We start from the raw sequence: 20,146 nt of genomic DNA on the forward strand, positions 1-20,146 counted from the left end.
AACATGTAATTAATTAAATATGAATTTTTCTAAAAGCCAAATTTTCAAGATTATATTAATGAAAATTTGGACCAAATAATAAAATTTTAAGTTACTTTTTTGCGGAGGAACTTTGTATAATGTTCTAAATAAGTATGTAAAAAATATGTTAAAAATTTAAAAGTTTAAGCATAATTAAGAAAATTTTAATTTTACAAGGACTAAAAGTATGTGTTGGTCCCTGTTAAATTAAAATTTGTTTAATTATACTTAAAATTCTTATTTTTAAATGATTTTTAACAGACATGTTAAGAACATTATAATAATCTCTTTTATAAAAAATTAGAATTTTTTAACATGTAATGAATTAAATATCATTTTTTTAAAACGCCAAAAATTCAAGATAAAACTAACAAAAATTTGGACCTGATTTTTTTTTTTTGAGCTAACTTATTGCGGCGGAACGTTTTATGATGTTTTAAACAAGTATGTAAAAGATCATTAAAAAATTTAAAATTTTAAGCATAATTAAACAAATTTTAATTTAACAAGGACTAAAAACACTAACGGAAAATTTTATAGGGACTAAAAAGTGTGATTTATTTTTATAGGGACTAAAAAAAAAACTGCAAATATTTATAGGGACAAAAAATTTAATTAACACTATTTTTTATTCCGTTTTATGTTTAGATGTTTTTCAGATTCCAACTTTTTGATGAAGTTTAATTACACTAATTTTGTTATAAGTTGCTTAATGCTTATCAATAATTACTTTTTAAAATTTCAATATATAATTGCTAATTTTGTTGAATGTTGGAAATATATAGTTATAATATTCGTTGAATGTCAAAAATTTTGTTATATGTTGAATGTTGAAAAATATAATACTTTGTTCTTCTTTCCATTTATGTTTTGCTTTTAATTTTCATTTCTTTCTCAGGGAAATGTTTTCCTTTTGTGTTTTTATATTTGAAAAATGGAATGTATAAGATTAAGAGTTAATGAACAAAATGGTTACTTTATTCTCAAGTTACTAAAAAATGGTTACCTTTTTCGGCGACATGTGTTGGTGTTTAGTTAATACTGACACGACACATATGATTACAATCAATCACTTTCACTTTCTTAATTTATGATCGATGTTTATGTGTTCGTATCTAATGTATGTATCTATGTCGGTATCAAAAGCTAACTCACAAATAAATAAAAAACCAAAAAACCTTCTCTCACTAAAACCATCCTCTAACCTCTCTCTAACCTTTACACAACAACCGCAAACCGCCACATCTCCTCCCTCTTTCTAAACCAACCACCAAGCCAAGACGTAGATCCAGTGACTGGTGGTGCGACGAGAGCTGTTCTCCGCACCACCGCGGCTTCCTCCATCCTCCGGCCGCCGGTCTTGTTTCCATCGTCGCATCTCGCCGTTTTCCGTTTAGATCTTCTTGTTTTCTTTGATCTAGTCGATTTTCGTCATCCTTTTTCGAGATCCGACGTTGCAAGATCCGGTTTAGGTTGTGGGTTGCCTTGGCCTCGCCGACGGTTTTGTGTTTTGGTGTTGTATCCAGTTGTTTGTTGTGTTGTGTTTGTGTTCTGTCAAAGGAATAAGGTCGAGACTGTTTTGGGTCTCCATCAACCCTTTGGTTGTTCACTGCCCTGCCTTTTGGTCTGTTTTGTTTGTGTTTGTTTGTTGAGTTTGTGTTTTAGGTGTTGTGTTCTATCTCGGGCCTAGGTTGAGGTTGTTTATATCTCCCCCAGCCTCTTGGTGAGTTTGTGGTTTTGGATTAGGATTTGGTTGCTTGGTTGTGGTTGCTTGAAAGAGTTAGGTGTGCAGATGCTTCGTGTTGACGGAGTGGTCGTTTGTTGCACCTTAAGCTTTCTTGACTGCTCAGTTGCAGGAGAAAGCAGGTCCTTCACAATTAATCCTCCTTCTTCGCAACTCCCGGATCGTTCGTCGTCGTAAGGATCATGGTGGTTTGTGGTTGTCTAGCCGAGGTTTTGGGTGCGCCAGTCTATTCAGGTGGTGGTGATGCAGGTTGATTTGGTGGATTTTTTTGGTTAGTTTGTGCCCGTTCGCTTTGCGCTACTGTTCCGCCTTTTCTCTCTCTTTGGATTTTGGCATCGGGTTATTGATGGGTCAAGTTTTGGGACATGTAAAGGTGTCTGCTCTAGTGCTTCGTGAGTTGAGGGATGTCTTTTTGACTTGCGTCGAGAGTCTTGTGGGCCGATCACTTTTGATTCGAGGTCGGGAGCAAGTTTATGACTCAGGTCCTTTTAGGCTGTTGTGATGTCTCCTCTGATAGACCGGATCTTGAGTGGTGGTCGAAGCTAAACGTTTGAAGCAAAATTACTGTCGGGTGTGTAATTGATCATTGTTGGTTCTTTGGGGGGTTTTTGGTGATTTTATTTTCTCTTTTTGGTGTAATACTTGAAATTTGATTCCCATATATATATATAATATTTTTCCATTAAAAAAATAGAAAGAAAAAAAAAAGCTACTAACTCACAAATAATAATATCACATCTTGTAACCAAAAAAAAAAAAATCACATCTCTTGTAATCATGTCACAATTTAGTTCAATGAGAGACTCTAAGCACTTATGTTATCATGAAACTTTTTTTTAGTGGAAAACATTTTATCATGAACCTTTTTTTTAGTGAAAAACTTTGCCATGAAGCTACAATCTACATCACCTAACCAAATTGACATCTCTTTTATCCATTGCCATGGCTATATTTGCAGATCTTGAAAAAATAGGTGAACACGAATGAAAGTATAGCCTTTTGTTATAGATATTTCTTTCCTCTCATTTTTGCAACTTGCAGTTTGAGAGTAATGATTTGTAAGGGCTTAATGAATCCAAATAACATAAAACATTCAACAAAAGGGCTTAATGAAATATAGGTTTTTTTTTTATAATGTGTAAATTTGCACATGTTAAAAAATTTCAAGTAGTAATTTTGACTTAGAACTTGTGTTTTTTATATGAAATATGTAACTTTTAATCAATAATTGTTGGTTTTCAATTAAAAGTTAATACTTTTAGTTACTATAACATGTGTAATATTGCACATGTTAGACAAACCTTGAAATATATAGTTGCTAATTTGGTTATATGTTGGACTTTGAATGTTGACAAATTTTGTTGCTAATATATATATTTTTTTGACAAAAATAAAATGATATTCATTCATTCAAATCGAGAGATTACACCATTCAACACCGCTAAAAACATAAAGGATGAATCCACGAACAAACTCACAGCATCCAAGTTAATAGCATATAACGGCATAATGTCTACAAAAATATATGATAAAATTAAAGTGATCGGAATATCCATGGCCTCCGGATCTGCAACGTTGACGCTCAAATCGTTGATTGAATAATCGATATTTCAATATGAATCAAATGAACACCGCAAGAAGACGGAAAATCAAACAACGCCGCACAAGACGACGAACAACAAACCACCACACTTAGATGATGAAATCAAAAGGAAAAAACCTAGATCTATGTGAAAGTCACTTATTTAGATTGAAATAGAGAGAAAAAGATGAAGATGAGTGATTTCAGGTCAAGAATTGACCCAAAACCACCCCTCAATGAAGAAACTATAAGAGAAAACCTAGAAAGAGAAAACTAGGGCCGGCTTGTTGGAGAGGGAGGAGAAGAGATATTACAAAAAGATAGTATTTTGTTGTTGCAAGTTCTGCATTTTATTAAGTCTTCCTCTATGCCTCCTAAATTGCCTCTTAGGATTAGAAATTTTTTTAAAAAAATACCTTTTCATTTTATTGGAGGCCTATTTTACTATGAGAGTTGAGTCTTCTATTTTTTAAGAACGACCACTATCTATTAATTTCACAAGACCAAAATGAAATAAGAGCAGTCACTTCAAACTTAATCATCAATCACTTTCAACTTGTTGAAATTTGGAGTCTAACTCATCCTTACAAAACTAGTTCATAAGGTGAGGAGTGTCTTCTCTTTATTATTATCAAGAGACTTATCTATCCGATATACACCCCATCTAACGCCCAACACTCTTTGAGCTTGGTGCGTGAATGGGTAGGTGCCCTTGAATTCGACAAGCTCTGATACCATGTTGAAATTTGGGGTCTAACTCATCCTTACAAAACTGGTTCATAAGGTGAGGAATGTCTCCTCTTTATAAACTATTATCAAGAGACTTATCTATCCAATGTGGGACTTGAATTTTTTTCAATACAACTTAATTAGAAAACATATATAAATAAATAACTTCAAATTTTTATGTGGTTATTTTTACCAATTCATATTTTTAATTGTTATTTGTGGGGCCTAACTCATCCTTATAAAACTGGTTGATAAGGTGAGGAGTGTCTCCTCTTTATAAACTATTATCAAGAGACTTATATATCCGATGTGTGACTTGAGTTTTTTTCAATACAACTTAATTAGAAAACATATATAAATAAATAACTTCAAATTTTTATTTGGTTATTTTTACCAATTCATATTTTTAATTGTTATTTGTGTTAAATTATTTTTTGAAACATAAAAATTTATATGTTAAATATTAATTTGAAAACATATATGAAATTATGGAGTCATTTCCCTTTAAAAAAAAAAATATGCGATTGCTCATTGCTACCTATTATTTCCCATCAAGACCCAAATGAGATAGGAGCAATGACTTACAACTCAATTATTAATCCCTTCAGACTTAATTACAAAACTTGCACCTTTAAAACAAATTGAGAGAAAACTTTATCTCTCATATAGTCTTACCCTACTTGAGGATTATGATACTCTATCCCTTTATCTATATCAAACACTGGTATCAAGCCTTTTTATTATATATAATATAATTTATGATGTGAGAGACCATAGACATGGCAAATTAATGTCACGTCAAATTAAAATATAACATGACATGTCATATAAACACCACATCACCTAAAACAATGATAATCATAAATTACAGGGACATATATCAAAAAGAGAAGAAAAAAATCAAATGAATATATATAGCATAAACTAACCTTATTATAAGGCCCAAAAATATAAATAACCCTAAATTTTTTACTCGACAAATAACACTAGAGTTTCTAATTGTTTTCTTAATAATTATGTAAAACCTAAAAGAAACATATGATTTAAAATGGAGTGAATAGCTTTTTCTTATAATAGTGATTAAATAGTGTAGAAGAAGAAGAAGAAGAAGAAGTTGGTTTTTCATGCATGTGCTGGTAGCAGATCCTATTAACTAGCCGGTATTGTTATCAATGCATCCATCGAGAACAGTTCTATAAGTGATGGGAGACATTAAATTCATCAACGATATTCAAAGTGAGATCGTTATATGGCAGAGAAAATAACAACCACTTCATAAACTACTCCATTAATTTTGATGAATTTTTTTTTTTTTAAAGCTGTCTAAAAGAAGCACAAAGAATTTTATTAAGCTAAAGCACATCACAAAGGATAAGAAATACTTTGAGGGTTAAATGTATACAAGCTTAAAAAGTGCCTCAGGTAAACATAATCCACCAAAAAAAAAAAATAAATACTCCTGAATCCAATGAAGTTATACAAATGATAAAAAGGAAACTCACGAGCTCCCAAACTTATTGGACATATATTAAGAAAAATTATCTATATAATTAATAATTAATAAGCTATTCTATATATGATTATTTACTAAATTTCCTTTATATATGGTTGTCGTTGATATCTATTTTTCATCCTTCAAAAATCAAAATAAATTGTTATCCAAAAAAAAATAATATAGCTATGTTGGTTAAGTGATGTTGGAGGATGTTAGTTGATAGAGAGGGTTTGTGGTATCGGGTGCTCGTAGCCCGGTAGGTCAGGAAGGTGGAATGTTGAGGGAAGGAGGTCGTATAGGTCTTCTAACTGGCATGTGGAGAAGTAGTGCGAGTCCGAGATGGTGGGGGTGGTGTGCGTGGTGGGTGGTTCAAAGAGAGTATTTCTAAGATGGTGGGGGATGGTATGGATACATTTTTTTGGACTGATTCGTGGGTAGGTGGAGTCTCGTTGGCGGTGCGGTTTAGACGCTTGTATGATTTAAGTGTTAATAAAATTTGTTTAGTGGGGGAAATGTTTGCGTTGGGGGTGGAGGAGGGGGAGAGGCTTGGCAGTGGCGTAGGAGGTTGTGGGATTGAGAGGAGGACTTGGTTCGGGGTGTCGGTTATTGTTGTCTGATATTATTTTACAAGTTTTGATTGTTGACCGATGGAATCGGCATCTTGATAATAATGGTGGCTATTTCGTCCGTAGTGTTTATCATATGCTTACTGCAGATAATAGTCAGGTTTTGGATACGGTTTCGAAGTTCATTTGACATAGACATGTCCCAAAAAAAGTGTCTATCCTTGCTTGGCGTCTTCTTCGCAACAGGTTGCCTACCAAATCTAATTTGATGGCCCGCGGGATTATCTCTCATGAGACTCAGATGTGTGTGACTAGGTGTGGAGAAGTGGAAACGGCGCAACATTTGTTCGTTTTGTGTCCCATTTTCCGAGAGTTGTGGCCTCTTGTCCGAGGATGGATAGGGGTATCAGGGGCTGATCCGCTTGATATTCATGAGCATTTCCATCAGTTTATTTATTTGTCAGGCGGGTCGGCGACAAGAAGATCATTTATGCAACTTTTGTGGCTCTTATGTGTTTGGGTTATGTGGTCAGAATGTAATAATAGGTTGTTTCAAAACATAGTGACAAATATGCATCAGCTGATTGAAAAAATAAAAATTCATTCTTACTGGTGGATGAAGGCGGTTAATGTTGTTTATGTGCTAAGGGTTCACAATTGGCTTGCATACCTTCTAGATTGTCTTGGCATTTGTTAGTTGTGCTTTTTGTGTGGACTTACTATATAACTTTGGTTGCATTTTGTTGGCACATCTTATCCTGACAATGTTAACTTGTTTTTGTTGGTATATATAATTCATTTTTGCTTCTTAAAAAAAATTAAGATTAATTATGAATATACTTAGGAAAAAATAATAAATATATCTAGGTTTAGAAGGATCTAAGTTTTAGAACTTCACCCCTTTTGTCTGAATAGGCAGTTATGATTTGCAATAAAATATTTTTCAACAATGTTTTTGAATTTAGGATATACTATGTGAGACACATTAAATTTATGTTTCAAAGGGTAAAGTCAAATGTATTTTGTGAAATCCATCAACGAATATTAAATAGTAAGAGAATCCATCAATTGATTTTAGTGGGGATGGTCCCCATACATGTGCAAATGAGTTCAAAGTGGTTTTTGACTATAAACACTTGATATAGAAAATGGTAGTTATAACTCTTAGCTATATTACATTAAATGCCAAGGAATTGAGCTCTTAATTTTATTTTTGAAGGAAAATACAACTTTCTCATCATGACTTGTTTAGAAGGATGTCCTAGGATGTGATGCCACAATGGATTGTTGGATAAGGTGGTGAGGAGAGCTTGTGGTGGGGTTCCGTGGCGGAGCCCTTCATAGATTAGGGTGGGTCAATTAAAAAAATTAATGATAAATCTATTTTGCGAGATTTTATATAATTTTGTGTCGGTTTTAGGTTTCGTCTGATTCAAATTTCCACAAAGTGGTGTAGTGGCCCACCCGAAAAATTTATATAACTCAATTATAAGTCTATATTGTGAGACTGTAAACAATTTTTCAACGGTTATAGTTTTCCGCGGTTTCAAAAGTGGCATACGTGATTTTTGTGATGTTTATATTTGACATGTTAGCGGAGACTTATAGACCTTCGAATTTGCATGGGTTTCAAATTTCTCACTTATTGTCCTCTCAACTGAAAATTCTCTTAGTTAACCATTGTAATGTACAAAAAAAAATTCATAATTTATAGTAGTTAAATATGTAATTATTTAAGTATCTATCCTAACAATTTAGTCAAACTCCTTCATTTCAACTTCGTACTTAATGCTTATTACAACATTAATTTGTGTTAATATATTATAATTAATTTTAATGGCCAACCTGAACTTTTTTTTCTTGCTCCGCCGTTAATGGAATTTCTCGTGAAGGCGATTTAAAGTACACTTTAAATGATGCCGGTTGATGAGAGGGCCCCTCTTCTTTAGATCCTTTGCCATAAAATGATTAGAAAAAAATTCAATAAATACCATATTAGTTTGGCAAAGCCAAGAAACATATAGTAAGTCTTATAAAAAAATTTGAAACACCTTCAACGACTTAAATTCATAGTAGAATTTTAAAATAGGCAAGATCCTTGTAAAATTGCATTAAAATCGCACAAAATCATTAAATCCATTCAAAATCGCAGGATTTTAAAGAGTTTTGAAGGATTTCTTCCTCTTTTATTAATCATTTATGTATAAGAATTTTGTGAATTTTAAACGGAGTCATTTATTTTTGGGAGGTAATATACAATTTATAACATATATTTACCATTATTTTTGTTTTGGTAATATCCATCGATTTGATTGTAATTTTACGATTTCCTATACCGATTCTACAAAAGTAGTTGAGTAAAGTCCTTCGATTTTGATTGCGATTTTACGATTTTTGATTTTGCTCTTTCTTTTCAACTTGAAGCAAAATTCCAATTTTGACAACCTTGGTCAAGGTTATTGTGATGTGGTGTGTGGCATCAGAATCCATGAAACAATCCGAAATTATGGAGTGAGATGATGTTGTTGCATGGTGAGAACAAGGGAAATGTGAACGTTAAACAAATCCTTAATGTTTGTAACAAACTTTAGCAGCATTCCCTTGTTTGTTTGTCACAAAATTGCAAAATAACATATTTGGGACAACCAGGGAATGTGAATCGGAAATAGCTTTTAGCTTCACGTGAAGTTGTAGCTAGGGGTGGGAAAAATTAAAAACTGAACTGAACTAAAAAAAATATGAACCATTACTAACAGTTTTCAAACTGAACTGAAACAGTTCAGTCCTAAACAGTTCAGTTCGATTTGAAACTGTTCAGTTCAGTTCGGTAATTAAAATTCAATTTCATTTGTTTTTTTTTTCATATTTTTTTTCAAAGGTATCAATAACAACAGTTCAGTTCAGTTTGAAATATTTCAGTTCTGTTCGAAAATGCAAACAGTTCAGTTATTTTAAATTTAGCAAACAGTTCAGTTTTCATCACGAACTGAACCATGCCCACCCCTAGTTGTAGCACGGATGCAAGGTTGTTGTTTTCCTTTGAAGGCGGCATGTGTCATAGCAATGACAGATATTGAAGAGTTTTATGTGACATTTTCATCTCTTTTGAGATAGTTTTCAAACTCAGTAAGGAGATCATACAAATCCTCTTAATTGACGGGGTTTCACGAGCATGGACAATAGTTGATATGTTGTGATACTCAGGTCCAAGATCATTTAAACTGTTTATAATTAAATCAACATCATCTAATTTTGAATTGATGATGGTCAATTCATATGCTTTAATATCTTGAAGGTATTCAGAGATGGTGCCATTTCTCTTGGTGAAATGTGTCATACATTCCTTGAGATTCATGATGTGAGCCCTTGTTTTACTTGCATACATTTTTTGATAGTTTCCTAAGCTTGTTTGAAACTGTTAAATATGTCTTGAATTATGTCTCACATCAGAGAAGATGAAGAAATATGCAAAGACTCGGCCATATAAATAAAAGCCTTGTGTGTTAGTATTTCTTGCATCAATAGTTAGTGGGTTATGCTATAGATGGTGTTCCTTCTACTATTCAGTATCTGTGATTATCGATTATAGTGGAATTATTGATTATTGTTGGAAATCAAGTGTGAGTGATTATGTCTCACATCGACAAGAAATGGAGGAAATGTTGAATATATAAGAGAGAAGACCCATAAACCCATTGCCTTAGGGTTTTAGGTAAGAGGGTGGTGTCTCTCTCTTAGCGGGTCATAGACGTTTAGCTCGTTGCCGCTCCCAGCGCTCCCCATACTCTCCCAACAAACTGGCATTAGAGCCTAGTTAGGCTTTCTGGGGGAGTGGGATCCTAGTGTGGATCATCCTAGTGATGTGGGCGAGTCATACTTGAGGGGGAGATTGTTGGAAATCAAGTGTGAGTGATTATGTCTCATATTGACTAGAAATGGAGGAAATGTTGGATATATAAGAGAGGAGACCCATAAACCCATTGCCTTAGGGTTTTGGATAAGAGTGTGGTCTCTCTCTCTCTCTCTCTCTCTCTCTCTCTCTATATATATATATATATATATATATATATATATATATATATATATATATATATATATATATATATATATATATATATTAGAGGGTCGTAGACGTTTAGCCCATTGCCGCTCTGAGTGCTCCCCAACAGAAACTTTTGACATTTCTTTTCTTACAAGACATTTTCTATTATTTTGTTGCGAACAATACCGTTGAAAAGCGGAAGCTATAACGTCCCAGTCCATGTGGGTTTAATCTTTTTATACTATTACTTAAATATTGTACACTTGCACTCCGAAAACAACCTGGAAATACATGTTCATTAGGGATAACAAAGTTGTTACGACATTCCTACATTTTTTTGCATTGTACCTTTGGCTAGTCGGAACTAGAAAATCGTACCCTTCATACTTATATGATTTGTAGGATCATTTAGTATGTTAGCTAACATGTTGGATGTCCTGTTTAATTTAGAATCACAATGATATCTATCATGGCAGTGTTTACAAGCGGTTGTAAGTTCTAGTTCATCAGTTATGAGATTAAAATCTAGTCAAATGGGAGAGATTAAAATCATGTCTCCTATTACCACTAGCATTAGGTCTTCATAGTAGGGGGAGTGCAACAGCTGGTTGTTGAGTAGATTCAACTAAAAAGATTAGTAAAGTAATTTAGATATGTATTTAGCTGAGTATTTCGCATTATAAAGTATTTAAATATTTCAATAATTATTAAATGTTTCAAGTTTTTAATCATATAACATTCCAACCTTTCTTCCTTCAACTTAAGCATTTATTGAAAAAAAATTGTGTTGAAAACAACCAAAATTAGTCATAGATACATATACACAGTATTATACATAGAAGTAGTATTACTCAATACAAATTAGGGTTAAATATGTTTTTAGTCCCTATAAATATATCAATTTTTCGTTTTAGTCCCTCTAAAATTTTTCTTCAACTTTTAGTCCTTATAAAATTTTCAATCGCTACTTTTGGTCCCTATTTTTAAGTTAATTTTTGTATTTTTAAATGAAATTGTGCAGAAATGTTAAGAATATTGTAAAAAAAATTCCCAAAAAATGCTAGAATTTTTTAGCAAAACACAAATTAAATATGAATTTTTAACCTTCAAAAATATAAAAATTCATATTAAATTCATGCTTTGTTAAAAAATTCTAATTTTTTTTGGGAGAGATTCTTGAAAATTTCATTAAAAAATATTAATTCTATATATGAGTTTACTTTAAAAGAGGGACCAAAAGTAAAGATGAAAAAATTTTAAGGGACTAAAAGTTGAAGGAAAATTTTAGAGGAACTAAAACGAAAAATTAGTATATTTATAGGGGCTAAAAACATATTTAACCCTACAAATTATTACACCTATTAACTTAGATAAACAATATTACTAGTAAAAAGAGTGAGTACACATACAAGGGCTAATCATATTAGCTCAAAACATGCACATTTATTAATAGAAAAGTATTGCTCAAAGATACATATAAGCTATATTATTCAAAACATCATAGATACGTTACAGATAAAAGAAAACAATATTGAAATATGCACATTCAAAAAATAAATTACACAGATATTCATAAAATAGAATTAATCAACACTAAAAAAAACAGCGCAACATATTTTTAACTTATTATTTTCTTCCAAAGTTATTACATAATTTCCTTCTTTAGCCTCCATCTGTAGTGTTTCCAAGAGGCAATGAAAATAAAACATAAACAAATATAAAAAAGAATAAATTAGTAACAAATATGTTTATCTTAAAAGGTGAATAAAACAAACAAAAAAAAAAGTATAAAAACATGAACATATTATTTACCAGTGTTTTTGGTAAACAAGTTCTAGTTTTAGATCTATTGCTTGCAGGATCAAACTAGAAACCCTAGGACATATTGTGCAAATGTTTTTCAAAAAATGTTTGAATATTCATGGTGTTCCTGAGTTTGAATGTAAAAAAGATCAAGATAATTGTCTTGTTCGACATAATCAACAATGTGGAAGATCAAGATCACTTATTCTTTCAATGTAATTTCTAATGTCCACTTTCGTATTTAACTTTTGGATGGCTAGATATCACTTTCGTGTCGCAGGGTGAATTACAGGCTTATTCTATTCAGTTTTATGACCTTGGGGGATTCTCTAAAAATTCCCGTATAGCTCTTAATATTGTTTGGATTTCGGTTTTCTTCATTATTTAGAAGGATCGCAATGTGAGGATTTTTAACAACAGGGTATCTTCTTAAGTTTGTTTTCGCTACATATAGTAGTTTGGATTGTATGATGTAATTCCTGGACTTAATTCTCCTTTAATACAACTTGTATCATAGAGACTTATTTTGTGTTTATAATAATTTTCTTAACCTTTTCAATAATAGAAAAAAAAACATAAATATTTTATAGACTACTCTTTTTTTTTTTTTAAGTATTTATAGACTACCTATTTCCGTCCTCGTGAGTTTAATTCAATTGGTATGAACAATACATAATAATATGTAAAGTCCGGGGTTCAAATCCCGGCCACAAAAAAAAAAAACTACCTATTTCCCACCCTGAAAAAAAAAAAAAGAAAAAAAAAACTAGTGTTATCCCAATACCAATTATATAAGTAGCTAGCTAGCCTTGCCACAGGGTAATTACCAATGATATATCCCTCTCGCTTCACCCAATATAGTTATGATGCAATAAACGTCTAAACCAAAACATTGCCATAAATGGATCAAAGCAAGTGGGGGGTGAATTCAATTTAAGAAGGAAAAATCAATGAAGAATGCTCAATAAAAAGAGTGAGGTATAGCAAGAGAGAAAGTGTTTTTCTTCTCTTCCATTTAGAAGAAGAGACCAATTTCTATGGCTTCTATTGAGGTGCTTTCTGATTCAACATGCAGATCTATGGATGATAACAAAGCTAATGATGATGTATGTTATCTTGATCTTATATTGTTGCAAATATTTTTCATATATTATTATATAATGCAAAACTATATATAGCTTCATGCATTTTGCAGAGATTAGCTTGAACATCTCATATTCGAGACTTAAAATCTTGTTTGGCTTTCGATCCCTTTCCTTTCATGTTATGTTCTTATTATTATAAGAAATTATATTTATCTGTTTTTCTTAATTTGTAATTTTAATCTCAATACACATAAAGTTCTTTTTTTTTTTTAGGGGAATACACATAAAGTTCTTAATCAACCTAACGTCGATCAAACATATATTAAACTTAGGCTTCTTTTTTTTTTAAACTTTCTGAATATAGTTCATGAACTTGCTGAAACTATTTTCTTGAATTTTTCTTAATTATAAATTAAATTAAATAACTATTTATAAAGAGTATATATATCCTATTTTATTTCATAATGATAGGTGTTAACTGTAGAAGTTTATGTAGTGAAAATAATGAAATATATAGGTACTATGTGAATTATTAAGGGAGTACAAAAAATGAATATTCTGGTGTAAGAAAATTTTAATTTTTTTATGGGAGGTGCAATAATTTTTTTATGGTCATAAGATTTTGACACAATATTTAGACACATAATAGGCAAAAAGAACTAAATTAAATATTATTTATTTTCAAAATTATTAAATGATATATAATTTTATGTATGGGTACTAAAATTAATAATTTTTATTTGATATTGTAATCAATTAAAGATGTGTTTGATTCTTAAAACGATAAATACTGAACATAACAATATATGAGAATACATAACTGTATTATTTCAAAAATAAAATAAAAATACATGAGATTACTTAACTGTATTAGAGGGAGTGTATTTTTCATGTTGAAAAATAAAAGGTGTATTTATGTATTTTTTATATTTTGTATTTAGGACAAAAAAGTTGCATCATGTCTTATGGTTTTGATATTGGTAAAAATTCATTTTGTTCAATCTCTTGCTATTTATTTTGTCCAATATTATCTCATCACCAGTTTCCAAATAAACACGGTACACAAAAAAAAAGTTATCTAGTCTAATAATAGTCTGTTTTACTTTTAACGGTATGTTTGTTTCAAGTTATATTTGTTGATTTTTGGGAATAAAATGATAGAAATGTATATGTCTATGTTTATTACAAGTTTACTAAATTTTATTCTTGGGTATAAAATATTCCTGGAAATAGAAAAAATTTCCCAAAGAAATTGGTGGGAATAAATTCTAATGTAGTTACCTATTATAATCCTTATTTTTATGGTTCCGAGGAATATTATAAACTAACCAAACATGTTTTTTCTATATATCTTGGAATAAAATTCTCATTTTTATACTTCAAAGAATGTTATTTCCAGAAATAAATTTGGTAAACTTAAAACAAACACACTCTAGCATTTAGAGATGTGATAATGATGCCTTCCAACAAAGGATGTTGATAATGATAATGACAATACTTCACTTTATTTTGTTCCAACATTTATACTTGTACATGGTATATGGAGTATTGGACGTTTAGATCTGCTCTACAGCATGTACTATTTATGAGTTGTACTTACCCTATTCATATTAATTAATTGTAGTTGTAGGTTCTTTCTACAAAGGGCATGTTATCTTATGTCCTTAGGACACAAGTTTTTTTTTTTTTGTTGGTGGTCAGGATTTGAACCCTGGACCTTGCATATTGTATGCATTGTTCATACCAACTGAACTAAGCTCACGAGGACAGGATACAAGTTAAAGAGTTTAAAATAGAAATTAAAAATAAATTTTATATTAAAAATACAACTTTTAAGATATTGAATGCACAAATTTCAATAAAAACTTTTTACATTTGGTTTCTTTTTTTTTTTTTGATGTTACATTTGGTTTCTTAACTTATGCCTCAAGGGCATAAATTAACATTTTTTTTTTTAATTATTGGACTTCTTTTTTACATGAATTATTGGACTTTACTTATATTCTTTCTTTTCACTGTTATTAACAAAAAATTATTTTTTAGGTTCTTTAAATAATGAATATATTTGGTTTATATAATTATCCAATGAACTTAATAGTTAACTTTTTGTTTATAATAATGATCAAATAGTGTATTCATTAAAAGGTTATACGCATTTTGATGTCAGTTTCTATCCAATTTATCATTTTACATAGTTTTTTTGTTTTTGTTTTGAACCGGGTCTTATGTTAATAAAAATGAACAAGTTAATTATTTATTTATTAGTAATAAATAAATCCATTTTTTCATTCAACTTTATTAAAAAAATATTTACATACATTTTCTGATTATTGAGGTGAAAGATCCTATAAAGGGTTTACGACACAAAGCTTATTACTTACATACATTTTCTTCTTATTATTTCCCAATTCAATATTAATTTTATAGATAAATATTATATCAACAACATGATAAATCAAGTAATCGATTGATTTGATTTAAATCAAAAACTCAATAATACACCTATGAATCCTAGCTAGTTTGAGAGCAGTCCATTTGGACCTGCCAAATTAACAATAATTGTCCATATAAACATTTTTTAACTAACTTTGATGAAAGAGATAATTGTCAAATATAGTATATTTTATCACTTAAAATGTTTCTGGTACACGTCCATGTTGTAACGAGAGATAATTGTCCATATAAGCTCACGGGGATATAATATGCAATATCTCACACTTTTTATTAAATTTGTCATTTTCAATCCCCGTGAGCTTAACTCAGTTGGTAGAGATATTGCATATTATATGCAGGGGTCGGAGTTCGAACCCCGGACACCTCACTTCTCCACAATTAAATTGTGTGAGCTCTAGCCACTAGGCTACTTGACAAAAAAAAAACTTAAAAAACCTCATAATGCATATAACCTATTGAAGTCATCCAAAATCCAACTTTGCTTTACATATGTCAAAATATATAGAAGCATTTTTATTTTTTATTTTTCGTACAAAAGAGGAGGAAGTCTTGCATAATCTCAAGTATTTAAACACACAAACTGGATGCTCACACACAAAAATACACCTATTATAATCATTTCAAAAATATATTATTTTATTCTTTATCTTTCTAACATTTCTTGAGCATTTGAGTGTCCCTGTTTAGAGTGTCTAAATGCTTCTAACAAAACAAATTAAGTAGTTTTCACAAAAGAGAGCATATGTTCAACAAGAAAACGAAACTAAAATGTTAGTCTAACGTTCTATATCATGCAAACAAAAAAACAAAAAAAAATTGACCACGCCCTACAATTTTTCTATTTAGGTTTAATTACTCTTTTAATCTTTCACTTTCATTTTGATCCTTTAACTAATGTTAATCTGAATCCCTTAATCTTATTTCTTTTACTCAAGTAGGTCTTGTTTAGTTAATATTTAATCTCAAATATTTAAGGTGAACTAACATTGTAGGTGTTTCACCTTAGATATATTTGGGGTTAAATATTAACGGAATATATCTACTTGAATTACAAAGATATAATTAAGGATCAAAATGAACAAAATAAATAGTTTAAGGGTAAAGAGAGTAATTTTGTTTTTTATTGACTTAATACATCATTTAGTCCCTAACTTATTTTTGGTTTTTACTTTGGTCCCCTAACTATAAAGTGTCTTAATTTGGTCTCGTAAATCTTACGTCGTTTACTATTTTGGTCCCATTAAAATATTAGACATTATAAAATATTAACCGAGAGGACCGAAATAATAAACGACTGAAGATTTATGAGACCAAATTGATACACTTTATAGTTAGAAATCAAAGTGAAAACCAAAAATAAGTTAAGAGACTAAATGATGTATTAAGCCTTTTTTATTTATAATAACACTTGCATCTTTAGAGTGTACACACACTCATTCACATTTTCTTAATTCTTTTATAAACAAATGTTAATTAAGTTTTGCTTAAAAAACAAAATGTTTAGTAGTTTGTATGTTATCATAGTCGGTGAATTCTGGAGTTCATTCTTCCACCTGACCATTTTAGCTATGCATTAAGGATTCCCATTCTCATAATTAAGGTGTAATTCCTCTTCCTCTAGTAAACAAATTCTAAAAAAAAATTATTCTGCTTTGCAGGAAAAAGTTAGTCCTTCATCAGATGAAATGATAGAGAGAAGTTTAGGAACATTTGGATGGGTAGAATTTGTGCAATGCATTCTTGTATCATTCGCAATGTTCTTCGACGCACAACAATCATTCATAACAATTTACACCGACGATTACCCAACATGGCATTGCACAGATTCAACGACATGCAATTCAAATTCCAACATCTGCAAAATCCCAAAATCTTCATGGTCATGGGATGGACCAGTTCAAAAGACAATCATATCTCAATGGAGTCTTGAATGTGCAAGTAGCTTCATCACAGGTTTACCACAATCTTCATTCTTCATAGGTTGCCTAATTGGTTCTTTTGCATTAGCTACTTTAGCTGATACATCCCTTGGAAGAAAAAACATGTTGATTATCTCTTGTTTATCGATGTCAATAACCTCAATCATCATTGTGTTTTCAACCAATGTTTGGATTTACTCGGCTTTCAAATTCCTTATCGGATTTTGGCGTTCGTCTATCGGTACATGTGTTCTTGTTTTGTTAACGGAAAAAGTTAGTACCGAGTGGAGGTTCACGGTTGGAATCGTTGAATATTTTTGCTTCACATTAGGGTACATGTCATTACCCGGTGTAGCTTATGTTTTTCGATTTTCATCGTGGAAAAGTGTTTACATTTGGACATCAATTCCAGCTATAATTTACACAATCATTGGTTATTTCTTTGTTACCGAGTCTCCAAGATGGCTTCTAATGCAAGGTAGAAACAAAGAAGCTATTGCAATGCTTAAAGGAATGAGTTCGGAAGAAAATGCTGATTTAACCGCGAGTTTGTTGCTAAATGCACCTCCTAAACAAAAGACTTCAGTTTTTCAACTATACTCATCAATAACAAAGTTGTTTGAAAGAAGCTGGGCTTTGAAAAGAATGGTTGCAATTATGGTTCTTGGTATGGGAATTGGAATGGTTTATTTTGGTATGCCACTCGCCGTTGGAAACTTAGGATTCGACATTTACTTGGCCGTTGTGTTTAATGCCTTGATGGAAATACCGTCTTGTGTTGCTACTTATTTCTTGGAGAATCGGCAAAGAAAGCCGTCAATTCTTGCATTTTCAATAGCGAGTGGCGTATGTTGTGTTATGTGTGTTGTTGTTGGATCAGGAGTACAAGGAATCAAAGTTGGGTTGGCGTTGACATCGTTTTTCAGTGCTACTACAGCTTATAATGTGTTTCTCATTTACATTATAGAGTTGTTTCCGACAAGTGTGAGGAACACGACAACGTCATTGGTGAGACAAGCTATTGTTTTCGGCAACATTTTTAGTCCTTTTTTGATATCTGCTGGGAGGAAAAATGATGTTTTCTCTTATGGTGTGTTTGGGGTTGTTATTATGTTGTCATGTGTTACATTGCTTGCTTTGCCAGAGACCAAAGGACAAGCTCTTTGTGATACTATGGATCAACAAGAGAAAAAAGACAAAAATTATGTTTAATGTAATATTTGTACTAGGGTCTGTTTTTTATGCATTTAGGTTCATTTGGTTTGTTGTATTTGGTTGAAGCTTTGCTTTGTCTTGGTTTTGAAGTGTGTGAATCTAAAATCTTATTTTTGAACAATGATATAAGAATCTAAGATCTAAGATCTTTTTTGATATCTGTTAGGAGCAAAAATGATGTTATTATTTAAGTATAGTTTTGTTCCAATGAAGTTTAGAAATGTTATAAGTTGCAAATGCTTCAATAATCTATTGTTCTCACGATTTTAAACTAACATAAAATATTTTTTGATAAACTACTTTAAGGAGCTTATATCTTGCTTTTACCATTGTTATTTTAATGAATTTTTTTTTTTATAATATATTAACTAAACATATTTTATTATGTCAATTCATATTTATCGAAAAATAGAAATAATTTTTGAGAAAATATTTTGTCGTCCAACCTATTTAATCGACAAAGGTCACCATGAAATTTTTGCCTCAGTACATGAATTGAAACCAACCATAAGTACCTTATCTGCTGACACTTGGGTGTGGAAAGATAATTTAAATGGAGAATACACGACAAAAAGTGTGTATCGCTGGCTCTTATCTCGGAGGCATGTTATTGTCTCACTGAAGAAATGGAATTGGATTTGGAAGTTACCACTTTCAGCTAGTATGGAATTTTTTACCTGACATGTTTGTAATAACTATTTCAACTAAATATGTCCTACACCATCGAGAGATGAATGTTTCTGGTACACGTCCATGTTGTAACGGGGAAGATGAATCTATTCTTCATTGCTTCATCCATTGTCCACGAGTGGTTGCAGTGTTGGTTTGGATTCTCTGACGTGTCTTCATTGTGCGCTAATAATCTCTCGAGTAATATGAGAGATAGCAAGTTTCGCCCCTATCATATTGTGGAACCTACAGTGCACTCACAACAAGCTGATGTTTGATGGTATCAAACCAATAGTCTCAACTACATTTTCAAATGTTTATGCACAATTGTAAGTTTCACAACGAATATTCGAGAATACTATTTCAACCGCATTAATTAGGTCCATTCATGAAGTATGCTGGCAGCATGGTGATAATGATACAATGACTCTTAATGTAGATGACAATGCTTTAACTAACCCAGATAAAGCAAGATATGGTGGATTGGTTAGGATTTTGAGTGAAACTTTCAATTTTCCTTCTATGGCAGTGTCAGGTTGAACAGTATTTTGCATGCATAAATTCATGCCTTTATGATTGGGATTAAACTTTGCTGAGAGGTTGGTTATAAGAAACTGGTTTGTTTTTCTGACTCTCTTCATGTAGTGCATTTAGTGTCAAAGAAAGTGTCGAAACTTCATCAATATGCAATCCTCTTGGAACTCATTCATATGTATTTGGATAAGGAGTGTGGTATTTCCATTTATCATATTTTTCGAGAAGAAAACTCTTGCATATATATACTTGCAAAAGTAAATGCTAATTATCCACGATGTCTTGTAA

At 31.3% G+C, this 20,146-nt stretch overlaps 1 protein-coding gene across 1 annotated transcript; it reads left to right on the top strand.

The window, feature by feature from the left end:
* Nucleotides 1-12,791: 12,791 nt before the first annotated feature.
* On the top strand, nucleotides 12,792-18,813 carry LOC11431357 (organic cation/carnitine transporter 3). The gene is made up of 2 exons (XM_003605333.4): nucleotides 12,792-13,088; nucleotides 17,180-18,813. Exons 1-2 carry the CDS (start codon nucleotides 13,020-13,022, stop codon nucleotides 18,650-18,652), a joined length of 1,542 nt encoding a protein of 513 aa, XP_003605381.1. The 5' UTR covers nucleotides 12,792-13,019; the 3' UTR covers nucleotides 18,653-18,813.
* Nucleotides 18,814-20,146: the final 1,333 nt, after the last annotated feature.

Source organism: Medicago truncatula, chromosome 4 (genome assembly GCF_003473485.1).
Source record: "Medicago truncatula cultivar Jemalong A17 chromosome 4, MtrunA17r5.0-ANR, whole genome shotgun sequence".
In the NCBI taxonomy this organism is placed as follows: Eukaryota; Viridiplantae; Streptophyta; class Magnoliopsida; order Fabales; family Fabaceae; genus Medicago; species Medicago truncatula.

Coding starts and splice junctions, on each gene's coding strand:
- LOC11431357 (XM_003605333.4), top strand. CDS start 13,020: ATGGCTTCTATTGAGGTGCTTTCTGATTCAACATGCAGATCTATGGAT. Junction 13,089..17,179: donor ATAACAAAGCTAATGATGAT/GTATGTTATCTT, acceptor TCTGCTTTGCAG/GAAAAAGTTAGTCCTTCATC.